Source organism: Salvelinus sp. IW2-2015, linkage group LG11 (genome assembly GCF_002910315.2).
Source record: "Salvelinus sp. IW2-2015 linkage group LG11, ASM291031v2, whole genome shotgun sequence".
Classification (NCBI taxonomy): domain Eukaryota; kingdom Metazoa; phylum Chordata; class Actinopteri; order Salmoniformes; family Salmonidae; genus Salvelinus; species Salvelinus sp. IW2-2015.
Window position 1 is genome coordinate 43,829,031 of NC_036851.1, and position 27,193 is coordinate 43,856,223.

A 27,193-nucleotide genomic window follows, 5' to 3' on the forward strand; every position below is an offset into this window, starting at 1 on the left:
TAACCAGTGAACCACTGCCACCTCAAATAACAGAGATGTTCCCTGGGCTGGAGGGGTACCAGTGACCACTGCCACCTCGAATAACAGAGATGTTCCCTGGGCTGGAAGGGCTTGCCGTCGTAATGGCAGCTATGTGACATGCTGGCTCTGCTCCAGATTCCATTCTGCACTGTGTGTGTGTGTGCGCGCGGCTGTGTGCGTGTGACAGGGTCTGGATGCCTTCCCTGCCCTATGGGTTCCAAGTGTCAGAGAACGCTTGCATCAATCTAAACAGAATTTACCCTTGGGTGGAAAACCCATAAAATCAGCTTTTCTTACAACTGGAAAATCATAAATGACCTCCTCTTCTCAGATTACATAGGACTAGGACATCATTTATTTTGGGCTAGAGGGTTATTGAGGTCCTACAGTATTTGGGTTAGCTGGCTATAACCTACATTATCTTCAGAAACTATTCACACCCCTTGACTTTTTCCACATTTTGTGTTACAAAGTGGGATTCAAATGAATTTAATTGTCATATTTTGTCAACAATCTACACAAAAAAGGGACATTTTTGCAAATACAGAAATACATCTAATTTACATAAGTATTCAACCCCCTGAGTCAATACATTTTAGAATCCCTTTTGGCAGCGATTACAGCTGTGAATCTTTCTGGGTAAATCTGTGAACATTCAGCGAGAAAGCGTTCCATAGTTTGTGGATCAGTAGCATCGCATTTTGATTGATATATCTCTGAGTAAAACTACGCAAAGCATTTATTAATATCCTGCGGGTCTGTTACTATTTTACCCTTCTTGTCTTTTATTTTGTGAATAGCTCTAGATGCCTGTACATGCCTTAGCTGTCTTGCAAGTAATTTATGTGGTTTGTCACCCAGTTCAAAATAACTTTGTTGTGTTCTAGCAAGTAAAGAGCCCATCCGTTTCGAAAGGATGGCATTGTATTCATATTTCAACTTTGTGATCTTCTCAAGGACTGCATTCAAGGAATTCATCCTAAAAACGTTCTCCTGTTCCCCTAACTCTCTTTCAATTTCTCTCAGCCCAGTATTGGCGCATTTCTTCCTCTCTGATGTATAAGAAATAATTTAACCTCTAATCACAGCCTTTAGAGATTCCCAATGGGCGGAGTCATCAACATCCCCCGTGTCTTAGCTCCGAGGAAAAAGGCAATCTGCTCCTTCAAATACTGKCAAAAAGTTTCATCTTTCAACAAGTATGCGTCTAACAGGCTGACTACACCACTCACGTCGCGTGCGCGAGCGTTGCAAAATAAATTTAGAAATCTATATTATTCAATTATTGCACCCACACTGCTCGCACGCGTCAATGAGCGTCTGCGTTGCCAAGGGCTAAAATAGAAGTCAGTTCTATTTGTGAAGCAAATCGCACTGCAAGTCCTGTCTCTCCCATCTCCTCATTGGTTTATAGAAGCAGGTACCCACATGCCATCTCCTCATTGGTTATACCCACATGGTTGATTGAAAGACGAACTGTGTTGTCGGTCATCAGTGGTAATACTATGAAAGTTTAGATGCCAATCATCATATAAATTCAAATAAGAAAAAGCCTGGAAGGAGGAGAGATGACTAGAAACCATCGGTTGACCGTTTTATGTGTGGATTAATTGGCGGAGTAGAAGACCTTGTGCATTTCAGGTAAAATAACAACTCAATGTTTATATCCCAGGACAAATTAGCTAGCAACAGGAAGCTAGCTAAATACGACAAATTAGCTAGCAAGTGCAAGCTAGCTAGCTAAATTGCCATAAATGTTTAATGCTTTTCGACCTGTCCCCAAATGAATGTAATTAGTTCAGAGTTTGTTTTGATATTTTAACCTGCGTGTCGTGATCGCGCTTGGTGTAGGGGTACAAAATAAATGTATGTACGACGGTGCACGTACAGTGGGGAGAACAAGTATTTGATACACTGCCGATTTTGCAGATTTTCCTACTTACAAAGCATGTAGAGGTCTGTAATTTTTTATCATAGGTACACTTCAACTGTGAGAGACGGAATCTAAAACAAAAATCCCGAAAATCACATTGTATGATTTTTAAGTAATTAATTAGCATTTTATTGCATGACATAAGTATTTGATACATCAGAAAAGCAGAACTTAATATTTGGTACAGAATCCTTTGTTTGCAATTACAGAGATCATACGTTTCCTGTAGTTCTTGACCAGGTTTGCACACACTGCAGCAGGGATTTTGGCCCACTCCTCCATACAGACCTTCTCCAGATCCTTCAGGTTCGGGCTGTCGCGGGCAATATGGACTTTCAGCTCCCTCCAAAGATTTTCTATTGGGTTCAGGTCTGGAGACTGGCTAGGCCACTCCAGGACCTTGAGATACTTCTTACGGAGCCACTCCTTAGTTGCCCTGGCTATGTGTTTCGGGTCGTTGTCATGCTGGAAGAACCCAGCACGACCATCATCAATGCTTCTTACTGAGGAAGAAGGAGGTTTTGGCTAGATCTCGCAATACATGGCCCCATCCATCCTCCCTCAATACGGTGTGCAGTCGTCCTGTCCCCTTTGCAGAAAAGCATCCCCAAAGAATGATGTTTCCACCTCCATGCTTCACGGGTTGGGATGGTGTTCTTGGGGTTGTACTCATCCTTCTTCTTCCTCCAAACACGGCGAGTGGAGTTTTAGACCAAAAAGCTATATTTTGAATCATCAGACCACATGACCTTCTCCCATTCCTCTCTGGATCATCCAGATGGTCATTGGCAAACTTCAGACGGCCTGGACAATGCGCCTGCTTGAGCAGGGGACCTTGTGTGCGCTGCAGATTTTTAATCCATGACGGCGTAGTGTGTTACTAATGGTTCTTGGGACTGTGGTCCCAGCTCTCTTCAGGTCATTGACCACGTACCTGCCGTGTAGTTCTGGGCTGATCCCTCACCTTCCTCATTGATCATGATGCCCCACGAGGTGAGATCTTGCATGGTAGCCCAGACCGAGGTGATTGACCATCATCTTGAACTTCTTCTATTTTCTAATAATGCACCAACAGTGTTGCCTCTCACCAAGCTGGCTTGCCTATTGTCCGTAGCCATCCCAGCCTTGTGCAGGTCTTACAATTTTATCCCTGATGTCCTTAACACAGCTCTCTTGTCTTGGCCATTGTGGAGAGGTTGGAGTTCTGTTTGATTGAGTGTGTGTACAGAGGTGTTTATTACAGGTAGACAAGTTCAAAACAGGTGCAGTTAATATCCAGGTAACGATGGAGAACAGGGAGGGCTTCTACGCAAAGAAAAACTAACAAGGTCTGATTAAGAGAAGCGACGAAGAATTTCTTACTGGCGTTAAAGTGTAATGAGGTTAGATAAATAACTTGGATATGTCATCAGAAAAATGACAAATGAATTACTTAAAAAATCATACAATGTTGATTTTCTGGATTTTTGTTTAGATTCCGTCTCTCACAGTTGAAGTGTACCTATGATAAAAATTACAGACCTCTACATGCTTTGTAAGTAGGAAAACCTGCAAAATCGGCAGTGTATCAAATACTTGTTCTCCCCACTGTATATAGAATAGGGTGATAGGTAACTGACGCAGCTGCTGAAATTAGTTTGGAGTCCAACAAAAAATACTCAATTCTGGAATATGATTTATGAACTGATGAAAATAAAGAATAACCTGATGAGGACAGGGGGTGCTGTTTTCACTTTGGGGGAAAATCGTGCCCAATTTAAATGGCCTCGTACTCAATTCTTGCTCGTACAATATGCATATTATTATTACTATTGGATAGAAAACACTCTCTAGTTTCTTAAACCGTTTGAATTTTGTCTGTGGGTAAAACACAACTCATTTGGCAGCACACTTTCTGACCAGGAAGTGGAAAGTCTGAAATCGATGCTGTGTTCAAGTGCCTGCCTATAAATGGGCATGATACGTATGACTATACGTGCACGTCATACACCTTCCCCTGGATGTCAAGAGGAAGTGAGAGGGAAAATGAGTTGATTATCTCGGTCTGAGGTTGAATAAACCCTCTTGGAACAACGTGTCCCCCATTTTCTGTTCTCTGCAAGGCGCGTGTTGGGACCTGTTATTGCCTACTGGAAAGCTGTCGTTATGGGCGAATACTATCRCCGGCTTTGATTTTATTTGATACATGTCACAATATCATCGTAAAGTATGTTTTTTCAATATAGTTTTATTAGACTATTGAAATTTATTCGGGACGTTAGGCGTGTTGCGTCGTTTGCGTTTGTTCACGAAGGAGAGCTTAGCACCACCTGGCCAYTGTGCTTGCTAATTCAAGAGGGAAAGAGGACGTTCTGAATCCAAACAACGACGGTTCTGGACAAAGGACCCCTTGTACAACATTCTGATGGAAGATCAGCAAAAGTAGGAACCATTTTGTGATGCTATTTCATATATCTGTCGAACTGTGTACTAGTAGCTTTGCGCTCAGGTTTTGGTTATTCCCTTACCATAACTAAGTCTTATGTCGTAATGAAGATATTTTTAGAATTCTAACACTGCGATTGCATTAAGAACTAATGGATCTATCGTTTCCTATACAACATGTATTTTTTTGTAATGTTTATGAATAGCTATTTGGTCAGAATAGGTGAGAGTCTAATAGAAATATCCGCACATTCTGGGAAAAAMATGCTACGTTAGCACATTGTATAACCACGGATTTCAGCTCTAAATATGCACATTTTCGAACAAAACATAAGTGTATGTATAACCTGATATTATAGGACTGTCATCTGAGGAAGGTTTATGAAGGTTAGTGAAATTTAATATKTTTWGCTGGTTTATTCGCTAACGCTAACGTGCCTATTGCTATCGCTAACGTGCCTTGATGAATGAATGCGGTAGTGTGGTAGGCTATTGTAGTAAGCTAATATAATGCTATATTGTGTTTTCGCTGTAAAACACTTAAAAAATCGGAAATATTGSCTGTATTCACAAGATCTTTGTCTTTCATTTGCTATACACCATGTATTTTTCAGAAATGTTTTATGATGAGTATTTCGGTATGTCACGTTGGTGTCTGTAATTATTCTGGCTGCTTTCGGTGCAATTTCTGATTGTAGCCGCAATGTAAACTATGATTTATACCTGAAATATGCACATTTTTCGAACAAAACATAGATTTATTGTATAACATGTTATAAGACTGTCATCTGATGAAGTTGTTTCTTGGTTTCTTTGGTTTGTTCTAGGTTAGTTTGGTTGATTTTGTGCATGCTACCTGTGCTGTGAAAAATGTCTGTGCTTTTTTCTATTTGTTGGTGAGCTAACATAAATATATATTGTGTTTTCCCTGTAAAACATTWAAAAAATCGGACATGTTGGCTGGATTCACAAGATGTGTATCTTTCATTAGCTGTATTGGACTTGTTAATGTGTGAAAGTAAAATATTTCTAAAAAATATTTTTTGAATTTCGCGCTCTGCCTTTTCAGTGGAATGTGGAACCCCTGTCCTAGACAGGATAATCCCTATTTGTTGGGTGCGTCAGTCTCCAAATATCAACAATGTTAAGGTTTGCCATCTATGTATTTAGACAGACACCAGCATTTGATTGTTGAAGTGACCTTGATAAGTGTTTATCTAAAAGAGGATCTAACAGATAAAGTCACCTCCAACAATAACACTTGTATCCGAGATATTTGTTATTGCCTTAAATACCCTTTGAAAAAATAATGGATCATCGAAGTTGTGTCCATATAAATGGACCAAGATTATTGGTTTAGAATTCAGTGTACAAGCCACAATAATATATCAACCATTAGGATCTGAAATCGAGGATGAGTAAACAAAATGAATGTTTTTCCTTATCAGGATTGCTACCCCTCTCGCCTTTGCATCAAAATTAGACTGGTATATCTGACCGATCCAGCCGACTCGTAGCTTGGCCTGAGCCGAGCGTTTAATATGAGTTTCTTGAAGAAGCACTATGTCAGCCCAGTGATTTAAGATGAGAAAAAACCTTAGCTTGTTTCACGACATGCCCTAAGCCATTACAGTTCCAGCTGACTATCTTTATTCCACCAGGTCTACTCTGTGCTCTTTATTCCACCAGGTCTACTCTGTGCTCTTTATTCCACCAGGTCTACTCTGTGCTCTTTATTCCACCAGGTCTACTCTGTGCTCTTTATTCCACCAGGTCTACTCTGTGCTCTTTATTCCACCAGGTCTACTCTGTGCTCTTTATTCCACCAGGTCTACTCTGTGCTCGATCACTATGTGGCATTTTTTTTTATTTTAGAGCAAATTGTTGCTGTCATACAAAACCCAGAAGAAAAACGTCCRGCCATGCGGGAGCTTGTCATGCCACCTGTATTAACAAACGTGAACATAAAACACAGACCCCATCCCCCCTCCCGTCCCATTACTGAGTGACTTCCCCAAACGAAGCACTCCTTGACTAACACAAACCTTAGGGTGTCTAGACATACAGCTTGAGCTAACTCGTCATCTATAGATCCCCGCATATAAACGAATATTAAATAACATTTAACTCTCACCTTAGGGGGTGAGTGGCGGTAAAACATGATAGGCTAAACAATGCTATACAAGCCGTAAGTCGCTCTGGATAAGAGCGTCTGCTAAATGACGTAAATGTAAATGTAAATAACATCGCACCCATCATATACAGTGCTGTGAAAAAGTATTTGCCCCCTTCCTGATTTCTTATTTATTTGCACCTTTGTCACACCTAAATGTTTCAGATCATCAAACAAATTTCAATATTACACAAAGATAACCCAAGTAAACACAAAATTGCGTTTTTAAGTGATCATTTTATTTATTAAGGGAAAAAAGCTATCCGAACCTTCATGGTTTTGTGTTTTAGGTTATTGTCCTGCTAAAAGGTTAATTAATCTCCCAGTGTCTGGTGGAAAGCAGACTGAACCAGATGTTTCTCTAGGATTTTGCCTGTGTTTAGCTCTATTCTGTTTATTTTTATCATAAAAAACAACTCCCTAGTCCTTGCCGATGACAAGTATTCCCATAACATGATGCAGCCACCACCATGCTTGAAAATATGAAGAATGGTACTCAGTGATGTGTTGTGTTGGATTGGCCCCAAACTTTGTTTTCAGGAAATAAAGTACATTTCTTTGCCACATTTTTTGCAGTTTTACTTTAGTACCTTATTGCAAACAGGTTACATGTTTTGGAATATTTTTAATCTGAACAGGATTCCTTCTTTTCACTTTGTCATTTAGGTTAGTATTGTGGAGTAATTCCAAAGTTGTTTTTCCTCAGTTTTTATTCCTATCACAGCCATTAAACTAACTATTTTAAATTCACGATTGGCCCTGTGTGAAATCCCTGAACGGTTTCCTTCCTCTCCGGCAACTGAGTTAGGAACAACTCCTGTATCTTTGTAGTGATTGGGTGTATTGATACACTATCAAAAGTGTAATTAAAAAGTTCACATTGCTCAAAGGGATATTCAATGTCTGCTTGTTTAATTTTTACCAATCTACCTATAGGTGCTCTTCTTTGCGAGGAATTGGAAACCTCCCTAGTCTTTGTCATTGAATCTGTGTTTGAAATTCACTGTTCAACTGAGGGACCTTACAGATAATTGTATGAGTGGGGTACAGAGATGAGGTAGTCATTCAAAAATCATGTTAAACACGTATTGCACACACAGTGAGTCCATTAAACTTCTTATGTGGCTTGTTAAAAGAAAATTTACTTCTGAACTTATTTAGGCTTGCCATAACAAAGGGGTTGAATATATTGACATTTCAGCTTGTCAGTTTTAATTAAAATTTCTAAAAACATAATTTCACTTTCACATTATGGGGTATTGTGTGCTGGCCAGTAACAAAACATCTCAATGTATTCCATTTTAAATTCAGGATGTAACACAACAAAATGTGGAAAAAGGTAAGGGGTGTGAATACTTTCTGAAGGCACTGTACATCAGGCTAGCTCAGGATACAGGAGAGTGGAAACATCTAAAGATGGCAAAAAGATGCATCTCAATAGTTTAAAGTAGATTCCTTTATGTCTTCTTTGGGCCATTTGCACCTGCCATTAAAGAAATGGACAGGTGAAGGCATCCTCCCATATTGCTTTCCCCTAGCCTGGTATCTTCAGATCAGTCAAGTTGAAGGAAAGGAAGCCACTTAAATTAAATGAAAACTCCACCATCTTTTGGCATTTGTTTTATTAGTCCATTTTTGATGTACTCCCAAAATGTTTTGCATGTCAGCAAAGGTTTCAAGATATTTAACTTTCAAAGATAGTTTTGGGGTGGAATTTTCCTTTAAATGACAATTAAATGTGAGATCTTATATGGATAGTGGAAGAGAGTGCAGGTCTCCGGAGTACATTCCCCTCCAAATTCTGTCTGTTACGCCTAATCACTTACATACAACATAGTCAGCCCAGTGTGTGATGACTGCGATAATGCAACTAATCCTTCCATCAGTAATGTACAGAATTGTGATGCTGACAAAGCTCGTTTTCAGAACCCATCTGCAAAACAGTTTAAGGCTTTGCAAACATCTAAATACCGTTCCTGACTTAATGAAGCTCAGGCTGTACTCGTTGATGCCTGCCACCCCCGAAGTGCAATTCTATTAAATAAGAGTAGCTGTTCTGACTTAACCAGAAGGAATGCAACAACCCGGAGCTTTGTTCAAAATGTTTACTCTGAGTGGAATGTGAAAGGGGCCAACGGTCTGGTCTTATCCTGCCCTCTGGACACTGGTCAAGCTGGCCACTTGTGAGACTAGTTCACCATGAGTTGTTTGGACCTGTAAACAATGCTATGCTGTATAATGGACAGACGCTAACTCAACCATGTGGCACCTTAAACTGTCCAACTGCAAGACAACCACCTGATGCAAACTAAGCAGGATAGTTGTCATGACAAGTCATTTTACGTGTCTGTTTACAAATTACTTACTGTTTAGCTGAGAAGCTGAAACTTTCACACTGATGCAAAGGCAAGCACTTCATTACATAATGAACAAAATGTCAGGCAATAAGCAGACATGATAATGAACAGCAGATACCCCAGCAACACTAATGACAAAACAGTGTAATAAAACAAATATTCAGCATCTATCACTTTCTCTCTCCCCCACTAGATCTCGCTCCCAAGAAGAACTGGCGACGCAAACAAAAAAATGAGATGATTACATGCCCATTGGCAGTAGGGCTGTTGCGGTGACAGTATTACCGCCACGCCGGCGATCACGAGTCATGAAGGCAGTCAAATTCCACATGATCGTTTAGTCACGGTAATTAGGCTTCTCCAAGCTCTGATGCTGCAGCTGGTCATTCGTAGCCTACCAAACATGATAACTGCCTGGTACTCAGCGCTCTATTGTCCCTCTAATCACTCTGACATCAATGCAAATGTAATGGTAAATCTAATCAAACACTTCATGAGAGCCCATGAGCTCATGTTGCGCAACATTGCAGGAGAAAACAGAGTGATGACCACTAATAAAAAGAGGAGGATCCCATCAGCTTTCTATAGGCTAGGCCTACTATATTTTTTAATCAACTTTCCTAATATTAAGCACATTGCTTCTCTTTACAACAGGAGTACAGCCCACCTGGCTGGCATGAAAATAAACCACAGGGAAAAGCGTCCTCCATTCGCTATTTAAGTGAATATATTACATGTATTTTTCCCCGTTGCCCCTGGTAGGGTACAGGTGCAGGATAATGGTCCATTCTAAATCAAAACAAATGTCACAAATATTATTTAGTATATGTAAAGACAAGATTAAATCAAGAATAGTCTAATGGATGACAATATTATTGTGAATTATATATTATCACTTGTGAATGATGCCGAGCATAAGAAACAATGCCTTTTTTTTGCGACTTTTTCAAATCATTGTTGCACACCTCATGTAGCCTAGCCCATGGGCTGAAATGTTTTAATAAGGTTTGTACCCCAACTAAAGTGGCCAAATAACTTATTAAAATTAAGCACATTAATCCGCTTTACAAGGGGTGCAGAGCCTAACTGGCATATATAAGCAGCTCGTGAGTTTCAAGTTTGGGGAAGATCATTTTCTCCATAAAAATGCACCGTTAGGGCCTCCAGAGTGGCGCAGTGGTCTAAGACCCTGCATCGCAGTGCTCGCTGTGCCACTAGAGACCCTGGTTSCAGTCCATGCTCTGTCGCAGCCACGACCGGGAGACCCATGGGGCGGCGGACAATTGGCCCAGTGTCGTCTGGGTTAGGGGAGGGTTTGGGCAGAGCAGGTGTTTATTATGTCTGTACTGTGAGACGCATAAGACAGCACTACAGGGAGACAGGACGGACTGATCACAGTGGCAGACCAAGTGTAACAACACCTACACAGGATCGATACATCCGAACATCACATCTGCGGGACAGGTACAGGATGGCAACAACAACTACCCGAGTTGAGTTACACCACAATCCCTCCATCAGTGCTCAGACTGTCCGCAATAGCCTGAGAGAGGCTGGACTGAGGGATTGTAGGCCTGTTGTAAGGCAGGTCCTAACCAGACATCCCTGGCAACAACGTCGCCTATGGGCACAAACCCACCATTGCTGGACCAGACAGGACTGGCAAAAAGTGCTCTTCACTGACGAGACGCGGTTTTGTCTCACCAGGGGTGATGGTCGGATTCACTTTTATCGTCGAAGGAATGAGCGTTACACCGAGGCCTGTACTCTGTAGCGGGATCGATTTGGAGGTGGAGGGTCCGTCATGGTCTGGGGCGGTGTGTCACAGCATCATTGAACTGAACTTGTTGTCATTGCAGGCAATCTCAACGCTGTGCGTTACAAGGAAGACATCCTCCTCCCTCATGTGGTACCCTTCCTGCAGGCTCATCCTGACATGACCCTCCAGCATGACAATGCCACCAGCCATACTGCTCATTCTGTGTGTGATTTCCTGCAAGACAGGAATGACAGTGTTCTGCCATGGCCAGCGAAGAGCCCGGATCTCAATCCCATTGAGCACATCTGGGACCTGTTGGATCGGAGGGTGAGGGCTAGGGCCATTCCCCACAGAAATGTCAGATAACTTGCAGGTGCCTTGGTGAAAGAGTGGGGTAACATCTCACAGCAAGAACTGGCAAATCTGGTGCAGTCCATGAGGAGGAGATGCACTGCAGTACTTAATGCAGCTGGTGGCCACACCAGACACTGAATGTTACTTTTGATTTTGAACCCCCCTTTGTTCAGGGACACATTATTCCATTTATGTTAGTCACATGTCTGTGGAACTTGTTCAGTTTATGTCTCAGTTGTTGAATCTTGTTATGTTCATACAAATATTTACACATGATAAGTTTGCTGAAAATAAACGCAGTTGACAGTGAGAGGACGTTTCTATTTTTGCTGAGTTTACATACATACATACATTCTTGCAAGACTGCGCAAATATATGCATACTTGATCTGCGCAAACATGAATGAAGGGGCTCTCCTCGAAGAGAGAAGTTTATCCGGCTCAGTAAAACCTCAAAAATTAATAGTCTGCAACGCTGAATGTGAATTAATGAGGAGGCGGAACACACCTCAATTCAAACTGTTAGAAAATACAACTTGTTAGAAAATTATTTGAAATTGACAAGTTGAAACATAGCCTATAGGTAATTAACAGGCAGGATTTTTTTAGGGTGAATTACGGCCACAAAGGCGATGCCGCCGTGGAATTTGAGGCATTATCAAGTTCATGTCGAATTGTGAATGAGAGACTATTGGAGTGAGTACCGCCTGTGCAAAAAAACAAAGCAGAGCTCATGCCTTTCAAACGACTTTTTTCAAATCATCAGTCTCATCATGCAGCCATACTATGTATTAAAATTCAAAACATAGCCCAACATTTGTAGAACAACTAAAGGCACATTAATAACTCTAAATTAGGCATACAGGAATACTTATTTCTTTGTTAACCACTCAACACAGAATAGCTGCATGTGCMCACTCCCTCAAATCGTTTGGAGGAAATATTTATATTTTATTCAGCTTTGTTCAATTGCATTATTGATTCTATAAAATAACATAAAATAATGTCACAGAATTATAAGCTAATCTTGCCTGCTAAATGAACTAGTGCAGCCCACAGCTGTTTCACAAAGCCACATCAGGACAACTCAGAGCATGCTATTCTTTTCTTCTGAAATAGACTACATTTGCCTCATATCATGCTTCTTTAGACCTGTCTATAATAAATAATGGACTTATGTGAAGGTGTAGGCTATATTACATGGATTTGACTTTTTTTTACAATAGCTTGTAGGCTAAGTGTGGAAGCCAGGAAATGCTAAATGTGTTTATGTTAATTAACGGTCAATTATCGTGAGACCGACAGTTAATTGTTTGACAATCACCGGCTGATTACATTTTGTGACCGCCACTTCTCTAATTGGCAGCCTGATGGTTATTACATGACAGAGATGACACAGAAAAGGTGGCGAAAAGCTGCCTCCCCTGGCGATGTGGCACAGATTTAATAGCTGCTCGTAAATCCGGGGGTGTCGGAGGGAGAGAGTGTCACCGTACCAATGATTTGCACACTGTCATTACAAAAAAAATGAACATACTAAGTGGGACAAGGCCTTCTCTCTGTCGATGGGGGTGCTAAAGTTTTCACTAGTCATCAGGGGTGAAAAGAAACAGACAGATGCCATGGCACTGGCAACGTAAAGGGACAGAGGCATATCAGCAGCTTGTATTTAGTACTCTTTAGTCCTGCTTCCCCAGAGACAACTGGAGGTCAGGGACGGCTTGATTTGAAGAAAAAATACATAACTGAACATAGGTAGTGTCCAAAGGACTCCACTCACACAGAACCGTAAAGTACAATTCCAACCATTTGAGATACATTACACTAAGCATCTTCCAAGAAAAGTGCTTAGTAGTAGGTCTCTTGCCAATTACTATATAAAACAAAACAAAAATGAACATAACAAATGGTCTTGGCTCGCTATGCTAATTTATGGGAAATGTACCATAGATAGGAATGGGATTGGACAATTAGAGACAATGGACAGACAAATCAGGTGCCTGCTTTCCTGATCCTAGCAACCGAGAACCTAACTTGCTTCTGCTTATCTGCCATCTTGGAATTGCCAGCCTTCCTGTCATCCTACTTAGACAAGTAGTCTCTCCAGAGAACATAAAGGATTTGGACCTGGCCTTGGTGGTTTGGCTACCTTCCCTTCAGGACTTCAGCCCATTCAGTGGCCAAATCAACTCCCCAAACTCTTTTCAATTAACTGCTGCCCACAGTAAAACAGACCTAAAAGAATTAGGACTATTGTTTCAGTGACCACACTAGCCACAATCTCACTCACAAAACAGACTTTCCCTCTAGAATTCACAAGGCTTGCTTCAACCAAAGCCAGACATTCAGCTGCTACTTTAAGCAAGGTCGACATTGTTGTCGACACAAAGTCAACGAAATGCAGAACAACTATTGAAACTTGGGGCCTGAAAAGCGCAAATTAACTCCTGTCAGTCCTGTGTTGATACCAACTGAACACAGCGTGAGGCTGAGAAAGTCCCTATAGCTTATCTCCAGCGGTGGGTTGGGAGGAATTGAGGAGGATGGCCGTTTAGAATGGTATGATCTCACGGATCATAGATCATACCCACATAGCTACAGCTAATCTCTCCGCTAACACCCAGGTTTTAGTGTCACATTATGAGCTCATGGGTGTGAATGAGTCATCCTCAGTCCTTTCACTGCCGACTGTGTAGCTCACTAGCTCTTCGCTTTGCTAGGCAGGGCTGAGAGTCAGGAAAATTACACACTGCAGTTTCTTGGCTCCCTTCGGTAACTGGACCACTATTTAATCACTGAAAACTACAATTTTCTCGACATTCACCACAGTCGATTCACCACAGTCAAGTGAGTCTGTCCCCTATTATTAGGGTTCTACAGTTAGCTATGAGAATGTTCTGGAAAAGGGAAATTGGCCAACCACATTCCCACAACCTACATCACTGTTGGTGATGGAACTCCATTAAAGGGCTTTAAAAGACCAAAGTATGTAAAGAATTGATTTAGAACGTAACTGAAGAAGACAACTATATACTGCCAAGCTATTTACTGACAAGTCAGTTCAACGTCTAGTTTTGATTTACCTTTGACTGAGTTGTCAACTAATGTGAATTCAATGTGAAATCAACCGAAAATCAACCAGAATTTAGGTTAAAGTTGGGTGAAAAAAAGAAATTCCTTTACGTTGATGACTTTGATGGTTGAAATGACATGGAAACAACATTGATTCAACCAGTTTTTGCCCAGTGGGTATTTAGTTTCCTGAGCATTGCTGTCTCATATCAAATCCAAATCATATTTTATTGGTCTCATACACATATTTAGCAGATGTTACTCCAGATCTCCTCCCTCCACATGGAAACAGATTAGCAAAGAGAGCAGAAGATGAGAAGTGGCTAATAGAGGGGCACAGGGGCCAAATATGCTCTTTAACCGAGTACCCAGAGGATATGTGCTCATCCCTATATTACACACATTCCAGTAATGAGACATTCTTCTAGGAGAGCTGTTGAGCTTTCACCCTGGAATATCCCTCCCATGATGGAGTGTGTCTGTTCCTTCCACCAGGCCAAAGGTCTAGGACTTGGCAGGTGCCCCCACTACTTTAGAAGGTGTACGCCACTCTGTTGACAGGGTGAGAAGATCCTATAATTATGTGAATTCATCTTGAATGACAATTCGCWACACCCGCAATAACATCTGCTAATCACATGTATGTGACAAATGAAATTTGATTTTGGTCAGTATTGTGGACTTGGAGTGTCAGTTTGGAGTGCCCTCAAAATGCTCAGTTGCTCTTTAAAGCATGTCTTTCTATTCTAATCCCCTGGGAGATTCCTTAACATAAAAGTGGTTCATTTATGACTTGGTTGCACTCTCGTACTCTCGTACTCTCCCACTAATCCCATGGCTAACACAGAACCTCACTTACCCAGCCTCCCATCGCACTAGTCCTTGCATGGGCACACACATCGTCATAACATGGTCCTAATAACAGTACTCCTGGTTTCAGCGGTAGAGCACTCCAGTAAGCTTTACATGGTGATGGGATGGGTCCCCCTAAATAATACCATAGTGGCAGAGGGACATCCACACAAGCCCATAAGCAATAAAAGCAATTGAGAGGGGAAAGTAGTGGCCAATATGGCACTCAGGGCAGGCATCTGATCTGTAACTAAGGATGTAGGGAGGGGGGAAAGTAACGTTGTGTGGAGGAGCTGCATAAACATGTCAGGAGTAAATTAACACATGAAAGTGAATGACCCATTGTAAAGCATATCGGCCAGATAGATTCTTAACGTGGTTGTTGCCAAACCCTGGGCTTCACACTGGCTATACCACTCAGACACATCTGTAATTAGCTGTGGGACACAGTCCTTCATCGGGATTGCCCTCTATAGGTGGTTTCTTTCTGTTGTGCTGATATTCCTCTACGGCAGGGTTTCCCAAACTTGGTCCTTGGCCCCCCGGGTGCACGTTTGGTTTTTGCCCTAGCGCAGGTTTTCCCAAACTCAGTCCTGGGGATCCCAAGGGGTGCACATTTTAGTTTTTGCCCTAGCACTACACAGCTGACTCAACTAATCAACTAATCATCAAGCTTTTAATATTTTAATCACCTGTGTAGTGCTAGGGCAAAAACAAAAACGGGCATCCCTTGGGGTCCTGAGGACCGAATTTGGGAAACGCTGCCCTAGCACTACGCAGCGTATTCAAATAATCAACACTTTTGATGATGAGTTGGTTATTTGAATCAGCCGTGTAGTGTTAAGGCAAAAAAACGAACTGTGGACCCAGGATATATTTTGGGAAACCTGGCTGTATGGATACAATGATGCTAAAAAAAGAAGGTAATATGGCACACTATTCACAGTCAGTCTTACCGGTCTTACCTTGTGACTAACAGATCTGCTTTCACTGGTTCAGGGCGATATAGACATTATGCCCATTTTATTTGTATAGCTTACATAGCCAATAGCCTACATTACAAGTGAGGTTTCTTCGTTGACAATGAGAATTGATTGCCAAGACATATCAATATGAACAACTTCTCCTTGGCTATAGGGCAGGCTATTTTCACAGAAATGTAGAATTAAGTTGCTCAGATAAACCTAGATACCTTATTGGTAATAGCCTACACAAAAACAAAATACATTTTTCATTTAACATACGCTCTTATCCATAGCGACGTACAGTTAAATACAACATGATCCGCCTTTCGCACACAATAATGAATGAAACCTTACTTTACATTAGGCTACATCGGGCGCGCTCTGATCTCGATTGCCGAATATTGCGCATCTATAGACAGTGGCCAAATGTTATACCTCAGTGAACTCAACTGTGTCCTCGCCGCAGGTTTACTTTCAAACTCAAATAGCAGTGGCTACAGTATCGTATATACAGTAGCCTATCCTTTGCGTCACATGCTCGAACAATATAGAATGTAAAGCTGTTCAGATATTTCCATAGAAGTCACATTATTGGCACCAAACACTTACCCTCGTAGCCTATCAGAAGAAAAAATCATTTAAAACATCGCAGGAGCTGTTGACTTCTAAACAACCAAAGTCGAAACAGTTTCTGTCAAAGACGATAAATAGTAACAGCAAGCTTTTGGTAAAGCCTACTGTCAAGGAAACGGTCTCTTTAAACCGGGTCAAGTGGCGTGGCGAAAACGGTCAACAGTGCCGCGATGTGGAGGCTTTTGACAACAACCAACATGACACACTGTAACCTGCATTGTAGCACGTGGATGTAGCACGTGGATACAAAATTCACGATGTCAATTCTAACGAACCGAGTGTCTATTTCAGCCTCTGTATTTGCTCAGCCGGAACTAGAGTTTTATACATGGGTTAGCCAGGGGGTGGCCAAGGCTACCTAAGGGGATCCATAGACCATGACAGAAAATGTGTGTGTAACCCTAAACTGGCATCTAAGGAGCATGAAGGAGCATGAATCCTATGATTGCTGATTAGTGGTAGAAGTGATAATTCACTTAACCCGGAGTTCTTCAATGTGGCAGATAGTGTGGTCTAAAAGGGTTACTCCACTAGAATTCTTTAACATACTATGACTAGTCAGTGTCTTTACCTCAGAACTGCAGCTCAAATTCTCTCTCTCTCTCTCACACACACACACACACACACACACACACACACACACACACACACACGCACACACACACGCACACACACACACACACACACACACACACACACACACACACACACACACACACACACACACAGTACTGTACTCACATACTATCCAAACTATTTTCAGAAAATAAATCTCAAGCATCAATGAGATAAGATAGCATTTGTGTGTTACATAAATTGCATAGTTTATTAACAAAAAAGTTAATTTACAAAAAAACACTGCAATTTGATATACCAGGTATCAAGCAGAAATGGACTTAAAAAAATAAAATAATTTTGGTGCTCATCAATATTACAAACGTACAGTATCATATTTATGCTCATATAGATTATGTTAACTAATAGCAAAGAAAGTTTTGGAATTGGCCTAATCAAGACCAAATTCAATCTGTGTGACATGATACCCATTGGATTTATAATTTTAGAATGTCAGTGTACTAGCTAGTACACAGTGCAGGTTTTAATCATGACCAGAGGGACCGCCTCAATGCCAAATTATCCTAGGTAGATTTAAAACAGCATAATTCTGCGGTGCTGGTGAGAACTGGCTAAATGTTTCACAACCTCATCCATGTTGAGGGAGCGTGCCTCCTTGACTCAACACTGAGGATTCTGAGGTGACCTGTCATCAACCATTGTTGTCCTAAGGTGGGTTTTAATCAGTTTTAAAGCTGAGAAGCTTCTCTCGCAAGAAGCACTGCTGACTGGTGTAACAGAAATCTTACAGAGTCGAAATAGCTAATGGAATATCTATTTATAAGGTTCTAGAAACACAACAACGTCAAGGAGAGTAGACGGTCTGTCCCTTCCACTTTTCACTCTCCTATCAAGAAGCCGCTTGGTTTGATGAACCTCATGTTTGAGGTCCTCTAAATATGACTCAAAGGTCTGAGCAAAGGCAAACAGAGGCTCCTCATTCAAGAATGTTGTACTCTTTGGGTTGAGAGACTGGGCCCCTTGCATTGTCTCACAATTCTTCTTTGAAAAACGCCTCTGCAGCTCAGCTGTGAGACAGTCAAGCACCTGATAAAAGATAGCTCTTTGGAAGCTCTCACCATCACTTTGGTCACCATTTTTCTGTCCTACAGTGCTCATCATTAATGAGTCGTGAAATCTTAAGCAGTCTTTTACACACTGTTTGTACACTTATTTTGCAGTGCTCTGCAATCTCTTCAACCTCTTTCCATAGTTCTCCAAAGTAACCATCACTTCGTGTCCTGTAATGGTCTGTAAGGGCACCTACTAGATCCACAGCCCTTTCTAGGTCAAGAGAGCTTGATTGGAGCATGTCAGAAAGACATTTGGCATCACCAGCACTTTACGAAAGGTAACCAAAAGCCCTATGAAATGTACATCTAGAAAGAAGGCCCCTGCCCACTGATCTATCACCACTATTTTCAAGTGTGATGTCCTGTAGCATTCTCAGAACTGCTGGAGCCTGTCCCTCAGATTACGGCATGCCGTGTATCTGCATGCCCATCCGTAAGTCTCTGTAGTTCCCTGGGCTGCTGTTGGGATACAGCTCTTCTGAACTGCCAGCTACTTGAGATGAACGTACGAGCCAGATACAAAGTTATAAAGCTTCTGCAGGAGAGCAAAAAAGTAACTCCTCAGGCCCTGATTTTACAGCATCGACAAAACCAAATTCAAACATGTGCTCTTTTAATCTGTGCAGACATACCAGAATGCTTTCCGCTCATGAGATGCACAGTCATAGCCTTGCCCCACAAAATATTGTGTCCAGACCATGTTTTCAAGGCAATCAATTATCCTTTGTGAGACCTGCTGCATCTAAGCTTTCAGCTGACTGAAAGTGTAAAAAGCTTTTGTGGATGGTCCCGTTGTAATAGTAACTCACAACTAAAGACATTTGTTATTTGTTATTTAAATCTTTGGTTTCATCTACAATTACACTAAAAACTCCACTTTCTTTTACTTCTCTTATTATTTAACTTCTTTGGGCTGCAAGCCCGAAGCCGCACAATATGACAACAGCCACTTCAAGTGCAGGGCGCGAAATTCAAAATATATTTTTTAGAAATATTTAACTTTCACACATTAACAAGTCCAATACAGCAAATGAAAGATAAACATCTTGTGAATCCAGCCAACATGTCCGATTTTTTAAATGTTTTACAGCGAAAACACCACGTATATTTTAGTTAGCTCACCACCAAAACAAAAAAAGCACAGACATTTTTCACAGCACAGGTGGCTTGCACAAAACCAACCAAACAACCAAGAACCAACCAAACTAACCAAGAAACAACTTCATCAGATGACAGTCTTATAACATGTTATACAAAAATCTATGTTTTGTTCGAAAATGTGCATATTTCAGGTATAAATCATAGTTGTACATTGCAGCTACAATCGGAAATAGCACCGAAGCAGCTAGAACAATTACAGAGACCAAATTGAAATACCTAAATACTCATCATAAAACATTTATGAAAAATACATGGTGTACAGCAAATMAAAGACAAACATCTTGTGAATCCAGCCAATATTTCCGATTCTTTAAGTGTTTTACAGCGAAAACACAATATAGCATTATATTAGCTTACTACAATAGCCAACCACACAACAGCATTGATTCAAGCCAACAGTAGCGATAGCGACAAAACCAGCAAAATATATTAATTATTTCACTAACCTTCATAAACCTCATCAGATGACAGTCCTATAACATCATATTACACAATACATATATGGTTTGTTCGAAAATGTGCATATTTAGAGCTGAAATCCATGGTTATACATTGTGAAAACTTAGCATCTTTTTCCCAGAATGTCCGGATATATTTCTGACACACCTATTCTGACCAAATAACTAATCATAAACGTTACTAAAAAATACTTGTTGTACAGCAAATGATAGATACACTAGTTCTTAATGCAATCGCCGTGTTAAAATTCTAAAAATAACTTTAGTACGACATGCAGCTTACGTTATAGCGAGACAGCGCCATAACTCAAGGCGGAAAACACAACAACACATTTTCGACAGAAATAGGAAATAACATCATAAATGGGTCCTCCTTTTGTTGAGCTTCCATCAGAATCTTGTACAAGTGGTCCTTTGTCCAGAACAATCGTTGTTTGGATTTAGAATGTCCTTTTCCCTCTCGAATTTGCAAGCAAAACTTGCCAAGTGGCGCGAAGCTGTCCATCGTCAACAAACGCAGAGAACGGAACACTCCAAAACTCCCGAAAAAATTTCAATAATCTGATTAAACTATAWTGATAAAACATACTTTACGATGATATTGTCACATTTATCAAATAAAATCAAAGCCGGAGATATTAGCCGTCTATAACGAAAGCTTTTCAGAAGCCAATGCGGAAGTCCTTTCCGCGTCTTCCTGAACAAAGGAAATTGGGGTCCTGTCATTCCAAGCTCTCTCTTTTGACCATAGAAAGAGATAGAGACCCCATTTCACCTCTCACAGCCTATTGACATCTAGTGGAAGGCGTATGAAGTGCATGTATACTAATAGATTTCAAGCAGATTAATAGGGAGGCCCTGGAACAGAGCCTCGATTTCAGATTTTTCACTTTCTGACAGGAAGTTTGCTGCAAAATGAGTTCTGTTTTACTCACAGATATAATTCGAACGGTTTTAGAAACTTGAGAGTGTTTTCTATCCAATAGTAATAATAATATGCATATTGTACGAGCAAGAATTGAGTACGAGGCCGTTTGAAATGGGCACCTTTTATCCAAGCTACTCAATACTGCCCCTGCAGCCATACTTTGTACCATCTCAGCTAAACCCTCATGAACCTCCTTCTGGATTTGGTGGCTTGTGTACTTAGCATTGCCACATGCATTCATCCTTTTTTCTATGAGAGGGTCATGCTTTGCTATTTCTTCTAAGATTGTCAAAAAATGACCCTTGTTGTGAGAGTCATCAGACTCTCGATGACCTCTCTGCGCTATATTTTGAGTGGCAGTTAATAAGAGCACATCTGCAATTGTTTTAATGTCAGTACAGTTTTCCTCCACTTTCTTTTTCCGGTCCTCATTTATGACATCTAACATTGATGAGTTGCTGTCAATAGCCCTTTTATGCTGATTCCAAGCATACATAGCATTGATATGATGCTCTGCCTTCGAATGGAGATTAAACCCAGAATCTTTCAAACAACGCCTTTTTCCAGTTACAAAAACCTAACTTATTATTAATGTAGAGTTCTATTGGTTACGCCTCAATCAAACAGAGAGAGCTCACAGGTATGATTCTATACACAAACATAACCAATAACCAGGTCAATCTCTGTCAATCTCGACCCATAAGATTACATCACTTTCACAATTCTCTTCTCACAGCATTACAGTTTGCAGCCACAAACCAATAACACAAAACTTAATTCAGGAATATAATTTAATCAGCGACGGTGTAGGATACGTTGCATAATCCATTATCCAATAATTCACATTTTATARATTTTATTAGTCTTATGTACGGAACACACATGGTATACACCACACCATCCAACGAAATGCTTACTTGTGGGTTCCTTCTCGACAACAACAATAAGAATCCAGCGAAGTTGCCCATAGGCACAGATCTAGAATCAGCTTAACCTAATACCCAGCTCCCTAATGCAAAGCTCAACCATTAGCAGGTAAAAGTGCAAAACTAACCATTGATCAGCATCAGTAGGTAAGCCTACTCACCAGTGCTGGTGCTATAGGTGCGAACGGTAGTGGCGGTCGGCGGCGGTGAATCCGAGTCCACGGAAGCAGTGTCGTCATCCTGTGAGCATCCGGCCTGGATGGCCCGCAGGTAGCTATGGCTACGGGATCGGAAGCACGTGGGCATTGGTAGATCCGGAGGCTCCAACGCCTGGGAATGGGAGCGTGAAAGTGTGTGGGATTCTCGGAACGCCGACTCAGAGCAGCTATCGTCGTAGCGTTGGCTAATCATCTCCAGGTCCTGCAGCTGGAAGGAGAGAGGCAGGTTGGCACTAGTGGCATAGGATGGCATCACGGCCTGGGTGGCAGTGCTAGAGTGAGAGGACAGCGTTGCATGGCTACTACTTCAGGCTAGATGTCCAGACTGGGACAGAAATGCATGGTTTGTCCCGGGACAAGAGAGGCATGGTCGTTAGACATGGGTTCAAGTAGTATTTAGATTTTTCCCGAATACTTTAACTGTGCTTATTAATCAAGCTTACCTAGCGTATTGGAACCAATGGAATAGTCCCAAAAGTGCTAACACTACCCATTAGGTACTTCAGGCAGGCTGAAGAAAACAGGTTGGCTGAAGAGTTTTTCAAATTTCTAATACTATTTGAACTCAGCCAGGTCTGCCATGGAGAGCATAGCTGACAATGTCTGTAAGAGGGGTGAGCTAGCTCCACCTGTGTGACATTTGGCGTGGATGCAATCAAATGCAGCCGAAAGGACACATTACAGTATTAAGGCTGGGTGAGAGGAAAGCAAAGTGCAGCAGTAACACTTTGTCCCGACCCCGAATCAACTCCTTATAGCAACTTATAGTCAAAGTCCAAGGTAGTTAACATGCTACATATATATATTTTTTTTTACTGCCCATTAGCTTCAGGGTCACTTTCATAGTATTAATCAAAGATGTCTTAACTTCTCATAAAAACTAGTAATTTGATTGACTCGCATGAACTTGGTGAGAAATTAGATTAGAGCAGTAGTGCAAATGAAGGACTGAGATTCGACTGAGGGACATGACCAAGCTTACTAAAATGCCTAACACAATGTTGGAGTGACAGGAATATAATAAATAGAGTGTTTGAGTTGTAACTTATGGAGTCGGCTCGGCCTCACGCTTTAGTGGTAACAAATCAAAGAGCAGGGAGCAGTGACAGAGAGAGCGAGCGAGAGAAAGAGAGAGAGAGAAAGTGAGAGCATGAGATCTATAAACTGGTCCCAGACCTGTTTTTGCTCAAGTAGTCCTATAGTACTGTATATTTATAACAGCAGCATGTGTCTACTCAATTGCATTGTTGTACTGTTTTGTTTGATATACAGTAAAATTTCACAGGAAGGCTTCTGAAATAATGAGGTGTAATAATTAACATTGTACCTTGCAGCTCCAAATAACTATTCTACTAATTTACATGTCAATCAACATACATTTTCGGAATTAAACGTTTTAAATTCCCCAAGATGGGGTCAAAATGCTAAACATATAAACTCAGCAAAAAAAGAAACGTCCTCTCACTGTCAGCTGCGTTTATTTTCAGCAAACTTAACATGTGTAAATATTTGTATGAACATAACAAGAATCAACAACTGAGACATAAACTGAACAAGTTCCAAAGACATGTGACTAACAGAAATGGAATAATGTGTCCCTGAACAAAGGGGGGGTCAAAATCAAAAGTAATAGTCAGTATCTGGTGTGGCCACCAGCTGCATTAAGAACTGCAGTGCATCTCCTCCTCATGGACTGCACCAGATTTGCCAGTTCAGAACCACATGAGGGAGGAGGATGTCTTCCCTGTAACGCACAGCGTTGAGATTGCCTGCAATGACAACAAGCTCAGTCCAATGATGCTATGACACACCGCCCCAAACCATGACCGACCCTCCACCTCCAAACCGATCCCGCTCCAGAGTACAGGCCTCGGTGTAACGCTCATTCCTTCAACGATAAACGTGAATCTCCCCCCTGGTGAGACAAAACCGTGACTTATCAGTGAAGAGCACTTTTTGCCAGTCCTGTCTGGTCCTGCGACGGTGGGTTTGTGCCCATAGGCGACGTTGTTGGCGGTGATGTCTGGAGAGGATCTGCCTTACAACAGGCCTACAAGCCCTCAGTCCAGCCTCTCTAAGCCTATTGCGGACAGTCTGAGCATTGATGGAGGGATTGTGCGTTCCTGGTGTAACTCGGGCAGTTGTTGTTGCCATCCTGTACCTGTCCCGCAGGTGTGATGTTCGGATGTACCGATCCTGTGCATGTGTTGTTACACGTGGTCTGCCACTGCGAGGATGATCAGCTGTCCGTCCTGTCTTCCTGTAGCGCTGTCTTAGACGTCTCACAGTACGGACATTGCAATTTATTGCCCTGGCCACATCTGCAGTCCTCACGCCTCCTTGCAGCATGCCTCCTTGCAGCAGGCATGTTAATGCAGATGAGCAGGGTCCCTGGGCATCTTTCTTTTGGTGTTTTTCAAAGTCAGTAGAAAGGCCTCTTTAGTGTCCTAAGTTTTCATAACTGTGACCTTAATTGCCTACCGACTGTAAGCTGTTAGTGTCTTAACGACCGTTCCACAGGTGCATGTTCATTAATTGTTTGTGGTTCATTGAACAAGCATGGGAAACAGTGTTTAAAACCTTTACAATGAAGATCTGTGTAACATTTTGACGAATTATCTTTGAAAGACAGGGTCCTGAAAAAGGGACGTTTCTTTTTTTGCTGCGTTTACTAATGGACTGTAAAGCCTAGTTTGACAGGCCTTTTGTAAAAGATCAGAGGATCCACACACTCTTTATCACCATGGTGACCTTGTCAGTAGAAGGGCAATGGGTCTTCCTGTGTTGGGATTCCGGTGTATACAAAATCTTCTAGAACAGAGTCTACTGAGGTGTAGGAGTGGAGAGTTTATGTGATAGGTCACTCTAAAATGAAAATCTGTTCAATGAAATGGTCTAAAATGCCAGAGTCTGGTGTAGTGGTAACGCTCCCAACTCAGGATGACGCATGGCATTTGGCAACAGGGTTTGAGCCTTGTCTCAGTCACTCTCCTGTCTGTGCCTTCCTACATCTATCTCCCTCTTTCTGTACAGTCCCACTATTCTGACACAAAAAATATATACAAATCTGAAAGGGGATCAGAAGAAGAAAAAAAAAATCTTATCCTGAGAAGTTTAAGTCCCATGCCAGTTGTACCTCACTACCCCATCCCTGGTGACCTCTGACCTGGCCCATGTAGCTGCTCCTCCCCAGGGTGCTGCAGCCGCCTCCCTGGCTGAAGTCCTCATCGTCCCAGCGGGGGAACAGGGAGCCCCTCACCGGATCCCCCAGACAGTCCAAGTTGTCCAGGCTACGATTGGTAGACAGCTCTCGAAGTGAAGGAAGACAGCTGAAGAGGAGAGGAGCAGGGGAAGAGAGGAGAGGGGGAGGAGAGAAGAGGAGGGGAGGAGGGAGAGTTGATGTGAGAGAGGGATGAGATCAGAGAGCAGGGGAGGAGGTAGAGGAAAGGAGAGGAGAAGGGTAGAGTTGATATGAGGAGGGAAGGGAATGAGGGAGAGGAGGAGGGTAGAGTTGATGTGAGGAGAGAAGGGGATAAGATCAGAGGAAAGGGGAGGAGGAGCGCAGCAGAGAAAAGAAGAGGAACGGAGAGGATAGGAAAGAGGAATTGAGAAAGGTAGAAAGAAGTTCAGGTTAGGTCACTTCTCATCCCTGGTTCCTTTCATTACCTGTCAGCATCACTGCCCAATCATATCACCTGTCAGCATCACTGCCCCCATCATATCACCTGTCAGCAATGTTCCCTCTAATTCTTCGGGGCACTGAGCAAATTTTAGCTCTTGTGAGCGGAAACTTGAATGTTGTGAGAATTTTGTGCAACTCCTGGCGTGCGTTTACAACTCTGAGGCTGTACCCTCCCAGTTTTAGACATTAGCCAATAGGCTATTGTGGCTATTTGAGCATAATGTAGGCCTACCAACAATACCAATGGAGCAAATCCTATAACATTTTTAAAATGGAAATAGGTTTTGATTTCTATGATATGGTCTACAGTAGCCTATGTGGTTTTCAATGTAGGTTTACATTGCATGATACTTAAAAAAGGTTTTACATTATGAAGGGCTTGACATTAATTTATGATTTTTTTACTTGGTCTGTAACACCATGGGCCAAATAGGTGACTGTACATTGCATTGTATTGTGTTGTATGATGCAAGAAACCACTTTACAAAATACAATTCATTATTATTACCATTTGGAGAACTAGACAACTCTGCCTATTGGCTTGTTTGCATATTTAAGCCCGTCTCAAAATACAACACTGCCCCTTTAATTAAGACAAGCTTTTTAGCTGACTGGCTTTTCAAAGAGCACTTGGAACGTAGCCTACACGTTTTGTGCTATTGTAGGAAGCAGGAGCTCCCCTTTGCTGACCTATACTCATCTAAAACTGGGCTAATAACTCGCTAACTAGCAAAGAATATCAACAAATGTACACACGCGCAGCTCTGCGCTCTGATCTGAAAAGCACATTCACTCGCGGGTGATTGAAAGACCGATTGTGGGCTACCCCAGCAAATAAAATGATACTCCGTTGTGCTCTGGCTCTGCCTCCAATTAAATCACAGACTACATTTTGCAAAGTTAGATTTGTTTTGGTTTGTTGTATTGAAAAGTGGCTGATATAATGTTGATTGATCACAGAAAAAACGTTGATCTACATAGTGCAAACTAATGAGGCGAACTCAATGAAGTTCAATCTCATGCGTCTCTGCGTGGCCTGGCATTTCTTCAGCGTGGCAGTCCTGGAGGAGCGTGCAGTTTAGAGGGAACATTGCCTGTCAATACGAATGCCCCATCATAACACCTGTCAGCATTACTGCCCCATCATAACACCTGTCAGCATCACTGCCCTCATCACAACACCTGCCAGCATCACTGCCCCATCATAACACCTGTCAGCATCACTGCCACCATTATCACATCTGCCAGCATCACTGCCCCATCTTACTAACGTCTGTCAGCATCACTGCCCCCATCATAACACCTGTCAGCATCACTGCCCCATCTTAATAACATCTGTCAGCATCACTGCCCATCATAACACCTGTCAAGCATCACTGCCCCATCTTAATAACACCTGTCAGCATCACTGCCCCATCATAACACCTGTCAGCATCACTGCCCCATCTTAATAACATCTGTCAGCATCACTGCCCCATCATAACACCTGTCAGCATCACTGCCCCATCTTATAAACTAACATCTGTCAAACATCACTGCCCATCTAATAACATCTGTCAGCATCACTGCCCCATCATAACACCTGTCAGC

The 27,193-nt window shown here is 41.8% G+C and overlaps 1 protein-coding gene across 1 annotated transcript in view; it reads right to left on the reverse strand.

Annotated features, from left to right (window-relative positions):
• Positions 1-27,193, reverse strand: part of LOC111970448 (disks large-associated protein 4-like) — a 61,906-nt gene that overhangs the window by 28,763 nt on the left and 5,950 nt on the right. Inside the window, exons 3-4 of the mRNA XM_023997187.2 lie at positions 25,088-25,250; positions 21,865-22,129 (exon numbers count right to left, since the gene is read on the reverse strand). Coding sequence (XP_023852955.1) covers positions 21,865-22,129; positions 25,088-25,250 — 428 coding nt within the window. The remainder of the gene's footprint in view (positions 1-21,864; positions 22,130-25,087; positions 25,251-27,193) is intronic.